This window comes from Chionomys nivalis, chromosome 2 (genome assembly GCF_950005125.1).
Source record: "Chionomys nivalis chromosome 2, mChiNiv1.1, whole genome shotgun sequence".
NCBI classification, from domain to species: domain Eukaryota; kingdom Metazoa; phylum Chordata; class Mammalia; order Rodentia; family Cricetidae; genus Chionomys; species Chionomys nivalis.
The window spans coordinates 1,103,308-1,111,337 of NC_080087.1; the positions used below are offsets into that span (position 1 = coordinate 1,103,308).

At 36.7% G+C, this 8,030-nt stretch overlaps 1 protein-coding gene and 1 pseudogene across 1 annotated transcript; one reads left to right on the forward strand and one right to left on the reverse strand.

The window, feature by feature from the left end:
- Positions 1 to 989: 989 nt before the first annotated feature.
- Positions 990 to 1,976, forward strand: LOC130870116 (olfactory receptor 1094). The gene has a single exon (XM_057762701.1). It carries the CDS (start codon positions 990 to 992, stop codon positions 1,974 to 1,976), a length of 987 nt encoding a protein of 328 aa, XP_057618684.1.
- A 4,578-nt stretch (positions 1,977 to 6,554) lies between these two features.
- On the reverse strand, positions 6,555 to 7,497 carry LOC130870211 (olfactory receptor 8H1-like; annotated as a pseudogene).
- Between the last annotated feature and the right edge of the window lie 533 nt (positions 7,498 to 8,030).

Here is an 8,030-nt window from a genome sequence, read left to right on the forward strand (position 1 = left end):
ATTAGAAATGGGTTGATCGGGATATGAGAATTAGCCAGTAAGGGCTAGAGCTAATGGGCCAAGCAGTGTTTAAAAGAATACAGTTTGTGTGTTGTTATTTTGGGGCATAAGCTAGCTAGGCGACCAGGAGCTGGGGCGGCAGGAACACAGCCCGCAGCTCCCCCCAACACATGAGCCACCACGTCTTCTCCAAAGATACATTTGTTTTTCATATGCACACAGCATGGCCATATACATTGAGATCTCTCATATTATGATTGTGTGAATAACTTAAAAATTAATAGTTTTAAAAATAAAGGAAAAGCCTAAAACTCAAAAATGGGTTTGTGGTAACGTTTATTTCAATAAAGAAAAGAACTAAAATACATTTCAAAATTTGTTGTTGCCTCTAGTTTTGTTTTTCACTTTCAAAACAGACTCATCTACACCTAAATGAACTATTATGCTCATAATAGTAAATTGTGAATTAAAGAAATGAGGAATTGTTAAAATAAATAAAATCAAACCTGAGTTTGAAATTTAAGACAAATTCATGTAATGTTCCATTTTCTTATATTCATTAACTGATACCCACACAGTTTTTCTCATTTGAATTCAAACAATTTCATCTGTATATGGATGATTTTATAATCAAAAATTGAGGAAAACGATTACATTGAACCTGTGTAGAATCTAGGAAGCATCCTGAGGCTTATGATTATGAATACAATGTAGTATAAAAGTTAGTAAGAAAAATTAATAGAGAAAAGTAGATATTTTCAAGATTAAATTGGATCATTCTAAATATAAAAAGAACAGAAAATATGACAATAATTTTTCATTTTATTTTTAACAGAGTAATGGATCTATTTGCTCTCAACATCTCTATGTCTGCTACTGCCACAACGGAGAAAAACTTTGTTATGAATTTCTGAAACATGAGTCCATGGATGTGATAGCTGGACACAATTTCCAAAGGGCAATTACTTTCTAACCTGTGACAGTCAGAAATGTCAAGAAGTGCACTGCAGTATGATGTACAAAACATTCCCATGAAGAACGCTACAGATGTTACCATGTTTATTCTCTCAGGCTTCACAAATGACGCTGACCTGGAAGTCTTCTTATTTCTCTTGTTTCTTGCTGTCTACGTTTTTACTCTTATAGGAAACCTGGGACTTGTTTTGCTAGTCATTGGAGATTCCAGGCTCCACAACCCCATGTACTATTTTTTAAGTGTTTTATCTTTCCTAGATGCCTGTTATTCCACAGTTGTCACCCCAAAGATGTTAGTCAATTTTCTTTCAAAAGATAAATCCATTTCGTTTATTGGGTGTATGACAGAGATGTTTCTCTTTGTTACTTTTGGAACCACAGAATGCTTTCTATTGGCAGCAATGGCATATGACCGTTACGTTGCTATCTACAACCCACTTCTTTATGCAGTGAGCATGTCACCTAGAGTTTACTTACCTCTCATCTTAGCTTCCTATGCAGGTGGAATTATGCATGCAACTATACACACAGTGGCTACTTTTAGCCTTTCTTTCTGTGCATCCAATGTAGTTAGACATGTCTTCTGTGATATTCCTCCATTGCTTGCTATTTCATGTTCTAACACACATAAAAACCAGCTTCTGCTTTTCTATTGTGTGGGTTCCATTGAGATCATTACCATTCTGATTGTACTGGTATCTTATAGTTTCATACTCTTTGCAATTCTTAAGATGCGGTCTACTGAAGGTAGGAGAAAAATCTTTTCGACATGTGGATCTCACCTCGCAGGAGTGTCCATTTACCATGGGACAATTCTTTTCATGTATGTGAGACCCAGTTCCAACTATGCCTTGGAACATGACATGATAGTGTCCACATTTTACACTATTGTGATTCCAATGTTGAATCCCATCATATACAGTCTGAGAAACAAAGACGTAAAAAATGCAATGAAAAGAATTTTGCAGAGAAATTCATTCATCAATAAAGTTCATTTTTAAAAGATAATAACCCTAAAAATATCACCTATTTTATGTCTATATTTTACAGAGAAAGAAATCTCCTGAGATTTTGTTAATAGTCTATATGTTCCAAAATGTTAGAGCTAACATGTTAATAGTATCTCTCTTTCTGATTGTCAAAGATAGGAAAGAATACCATCACTTATATAGTTATGAATAAATTAAAACTCAGGAATATTAAAGCACTATTGATACAAATGTTTTTGTCTTTCATTTGTTTGATTTTTCTGCAACATTCATATCACCAGGAGTCTATTCTTTGGATTTTTATCATATAGCTTATTTATAATAATCGCTCTTTACACACTCTAAACTGAATATGAAAGTTCCTTTCTTTCATAGCTTTAATGCAATTGCTATCTCCTAACATACTCAGAACAAATTAGTCTAACCCCATAAGGGGTTTTAAGCAATATTCAACTTAATCCTGTACATATTTCTGGCTGCTGAGGATATGACTTTGTGGATGAGGCTACCCTCAAACTCACAGAGATCTGCCCACCTCTGTCTCCTGGGTTCTTCAGTTAAAAATGTCAGCCACCAAGGGTTTAATTGTATCAGCATGTTTACTTTAGTTTCATATGGATTTATTCTTAGTTCATTTATTTTATGGAAGACTAGAAATTAAACTGTTGAATAATGAAAGATTCATGGACAGCATAGTGTTAAACAAATATAACTCTTTAAGCTCTTTCTCCACTTGACCATCTCAATCTCTGCATCATTCAATCATTCTTTTTTCATTATTTCTCCTTCCTTTTTTATTATTATTTATTTATTTTTTTATGAAAAATTTCTGCGTCCTCCTCTCCTCCCATTTCCCTCTCCCTCCAACTATTCCCCTCCCTCTCCCTCTCCAGTCCAAAGATCAGTCAGGGTTGCCTGCCCTGTGGGAAGTCCAAGGTCCTCCCCACTCCATCCAGGTCTAGGAAGGTGAACATCCAAACAGACTAGGCTCCCACAAAGCCAGTACATGCAGTAGGATCAAAACCCAGTGCCATTGTCCTTGGCTTCTCAGTCAGCCCTCCTTGTCAGCCACGTTCAGGGAGTCCGGTTTGATCCCATGTTTTTCAGTCCCAGTCCAGCTGGCCTTGGTGAGCTCCCATTAGATCAGCCTCACTGTCTCAGTGGGTGGGAGCACCCCTTGCGGTCCTGACTTCTTTGCTCATGTTCTCCTCCTTCTGTTCCTCATTTGGACCTTGGGAGCTCAGTCCGTGCTCCAATGTGGGTCTCTGTCTCTATCTCCATTCATAGCCAACCATCCCATTCCCCCAAGCGGGTGACAGCTGTATGGCTGGTGCATATTGTGGGTCCACTGGCAGCGAGACCAGAATGTATCCTTATAGCTTGTACTGACTTTTTGGAACCCATTCTCTTTGGAGGGATGCCTTGCTAAGCCGAGATTTTGTGGGGAGGGTCTTGGTCCTGCATCAAAGCAATGTGCTAGACTTTGGTGACTTCCTATCGGTAGCCTTACCCAATTTGAGGACTGGATAGGGGGCTTTGAAGACGACGGTGGTGGGAGCTGGAGGAGGGGAGGAAGTGTGAACTGAAATTGGGATGTAAAATGAGAAAAGACAGTCTTTTGAAAGAAACAATTAATTAAAAATGACTTCTAATGAGAATCTGCTGTCCACCAAAAGATGACAAACACAAAGTAAACTCAACTATATATTTAGAGGTATTTTGTATCATGGTGTTTAATCTGGGCATTTTTGTTTTTTACCTTTCTGGTCTTTTGCTTATGTATTGTGATTTCTGATTTTCTATATGAATCAATGCATGTGTCTCAGTGTTATCTATAATGCTACAGATATTGTTCGCCAGTGTGGCAAACACAGGCACTAGAAGTTTTGTAATTATAGCAACAAAAATACATTAAAGAAAGGTAAAACCACAAGTTAAGTGAATGGAAAAAAAGAAAAAGGCCATAAAACCTGAAATGTTATATGACAGCCTCAGGGTCAGAAATGACAAAACCAGTAAATGCGTAACCTACAAATGTTTGCGAATCACAACTACTAATAACAAAATTAAGCTAATTGTAATGTAAAAAAGATTCTAGAAAGCACAGATAGCAGAAGATAAATAAATCATGAACTCCTTTCATAGTACTTATGTATAATACAGCCAGTACGTGGAATAGCTTCTGAAATTAGGGGCATTGCATACACATTAGGAGATTTTAAATGAAGAAAATGTATGTCTTAGTGTGTCATCTTTTTTGAATGTGAAACTGGAGGCTTACACAGCTGATATGTTCCTGCAACTACACTGACAAACAGTTATTGACTGAGAAGAAAATGCTTTTGAGCATCAATAAATTATTTTCTCTCCCTTATGAAGACAAATTTTTAGTGCTTTCAAAATTGTCATGTTATGAATTATAGCACAATATACTTTTCTTATGACTTAACAACTACTTCAAATTTTTATGCAAAACATAAATTTGGAGACTTTTGAATATATTATTTTTAAGGTAGATACATGTTTGTGAATTAAATTATCTGAATGTAAATAGCACACAAGTGAATATTCTTCAAGAAATCATTTTTTATTAATAATAAACAGTATTTTCATTGGTTTCTTAAAGTACATTACTTTCATCAACTTATCACATGTTTTTTGAATTATTGGTTATCTTATTTTGCTAAAGATATTGGATGCTAAATTTCACTCCTTGTCAAGAATGAAGAGATAATGGGCACAGGAGAACACTTCCTACATATAACCCCAGCAGCACAAACACTAAGGACATCATTGAATAAATGGGACCTCCTGAGACTGAGAAGCTTCTGTAAAGCAAAGGACACTGTCCTAAGACAGAAAGGCAACCCACTGACTGTGAGAAGATCTTCACCAACCCCACAACTGACAAAGGTCTGATATCCAAAATATATAAAGAACTCAAGAAATTAGACCGTAAAAGGTTAATCAATCCAATTATAAAATGGGGCACTGAGCTGAAAAGAGACTTTTCAACAGAAGAAGTTCAAATGGCCAAAAGACACTTAAGATCGTACTCGACTTTCTTACCAATCAGGGAAATGCAAATCAAGACAACATTAAGATACCATCTTACACCTGTCAGAATGGCTAAAATCAAAAATAGCAATAATAGCCTCTGCTGGAGAGGTTGTGGAGAAAGGGGCACACTCATCCATTGCTGGTGGGAATGCAAACTTGTGCAACCACTTTGGAAAGCAGTGTGACGGTTTCTCAGGAAAGTGGGGTTCAACCTACCTCTCGACCCAGCAATACCACTATTGGGAATATACCCAAGAGACGCCCTAACATACAACAAAAGTATATGCTCAACTATGTTCATAGCAGCATTGTTGGTAATAGCCAGAACCTGGAAACAACCTAGATGCCCTTCAATGGAAGAATGGATGAAGAAAGTATGGAATATATACATATTAGGGTACTACTCAGCAGTAAAAAACAATGACTCCTTGAATTTTGCATACAAATGGACAGAAATTGAAAACACTATCCTGAGTGAGTTAAGCCAGACCCAAAAAGAGGAACATGGGATGTACTCACTCATATTTGGTTTCTAGTCATAAATAAAGGACATTGAGACTATAATTCGTGATTCTAGAGAAGCTAAATAAGAAGGTGAACCCAAAGAAAAATATATAAGCATCCTCCTGAATATTAACCTTCATCAGGCGATGAAAGAAGACAGAGACAGAGACCAACATTGGAGCACTGGACTGAAGTCTCACGATCCAAAGGAGGAGCAGAAGGAGAGTGAGCACGAGCAAGGAACTCAGGACCGCGAGGGGTGCACCCACACACTGAGGCAATGGGGATGTTCTATCGGGAACTCACCAAGGCCAGCTGCCCGGGGTCTGAAAAAGCATGGGACAAAACCGGTATCGCTGAACATAACGGACAATGAGGACTACTGAGAACTGAAGAACAATGGCAATGGGTTCTTGATCCTATTGCACGTAATGGCTTTGTGGGAGCCTAGGTAGTTTGGATGCTCACCTTACTAGACCTGGATGGAGGTGGGTGGTCCTTGGACCTCCCACAGGGCAGGGAAACCTGCTTGCTCTTTGGGCTGAGGAGGGAGGAAGACTTGATTCGGGGAGGGGGGAATGGGAGGTGGTGGCGGGGAAGAGGCAGAAATCTTTAATAATTAAATAAATTAATTAATTAATAATAAAAAAGAATGAAGAGATAGAAAATTTCATATTATACAATGAGTAATATCTGAAATTATAGTAATTGGCCAAGATATCTTTTCATTATATTAATCTAAATGTTCTATACATATGAAATTTTAGTTCTAAGAATTTCAAACACATTTTCTCTAGTTGCAAATTACTATTTCTTAAAGAAAATGATATATGTGTTTAATATTTGTTCCATAAAATTTACCCAGCAAAACTGAAATCTAAAAACACATTCCTGGGAATTACAAACCTATGTTTTTATGAAAGACCCATAGAAATAGAAAGAACAAGATTAAATGTAGTTGTCATAAGACAGTCACCAAGCTGGCATGCAGATGGAAGCAATGTGCATGACCGCTTACTGTCAACATTACCTTAACTTCCTGGATCCTTGTCTCTTCTTCACTAATCTAACAACAGCACCTTTTACTTCTTTGTTCCTGAGACTATAAATGAGTGGGTTCAGCATGGGGATCACAATGGTGTAAAACACAGAAGCTACTTGATCCTTTCCCAGGGAGTAGGACTTACTTGGTTTTAAATAAGTAAAGATCAGAGAACTGTAAAAGAGAGTGACTCCAAGGAGGTGAGAGGCACAGGTGGAGAAGGCTTTTTCCTTTCCTGAAGTGGAATTGATCTTCAAAATAGTAGAAAGAATAGACACATAGGATAGAGATATTGTGATAAGGGAACCCAGAATGGTGGAACCTGCAAAGATGAATATAATTATTTCAACTCCATTTGTGTCACTGCAGGACAGAGATAAAAGTGGAGATGTATCACAATAAAAATGATAGATGACGTTGGACTTGCAGAAATGTAGTGTATTCATGGCAAACACAGTGACAGAGGAATCCACAGTTCCAATCATGTAGGATCCAGTGAGCAAGATAAGACAGCATCGTGACGACATAATGATAGGATAATGTAAAGGTTTGCAGATTGCTATGTAGCGGTCATAGGCCATTGAGCAAAGCAGAAGACATTCAGTTGCTGCCAAGAGGATGAAAAAGTATAATTGGGTGAAGCATCCTATAAAGGAAATGCTCTTGTTCAAAGTCATCAGGTTCTCTAAGGTTTTAGGTGTGATTGGCAGTCGAGTAACTGAGGTCAAGGAATGACAAATGTATGAGGAAGAAATACATTGGGGTGTGAAGCTGGCTATCAACACAAATGATCAGCATCATACCTGTGTTCCCCAGCACAGTGATCATGAGGAGAAACAGCACAGAGAGGACTAACTGGATATCTTTGGAATCTGTCAGTCCCAAGAAAATGAATTCAGGTTTATTTGTGTGATTCCAGGTGTTCATAGTGAATATCCCTAGATGATAAGAAATCAAAGATAATGCATTGATTTCATGATGGCATAGAAATTCTCCTGTATTTTTGTCATTGTACTTTTATACCAATATGATATACATAACAGTAAATCAGTTGCCAAATAAAGTACAAAGAGTAATTTGATTATGATATCATAAGTGATGCTATGTACTATAATTCAAAGAAAATTGATGCCAGTATAATTAATTAGATTTAATGAATTTAATACAGAGAAAACATCATATATGTGGTAATATCATCCCCTTATTTTACAAACATATAAAATGCAAAAAATTAAGTTAATTTATGTAAACTTACTACAAACTCATGTAGAGTGAAGGATCATGGTAAAAATGCAAGATACCAAAGATGTTAGCTATACCCTTATTCTAGTACATATAAATGAAATATCATATTTAACTAACAAAGGTAGAAAACAACTTTAATGTATCATTTCCTGTTTTTTTCAATACTAGATAAGCTTAATTACATTTTACAGAATTTTAATAGGCTGCAATAAGGC

Bases quoted from the DNA above. Each gene is read 5' to 3' on its own strand.
- LOC130870116 (XM_057762701.1), top strand. From the start codon at position 990: ATGTCAAGAAGTGCACTGCAGTATGATGTACAAAACATTCCCATGAAG.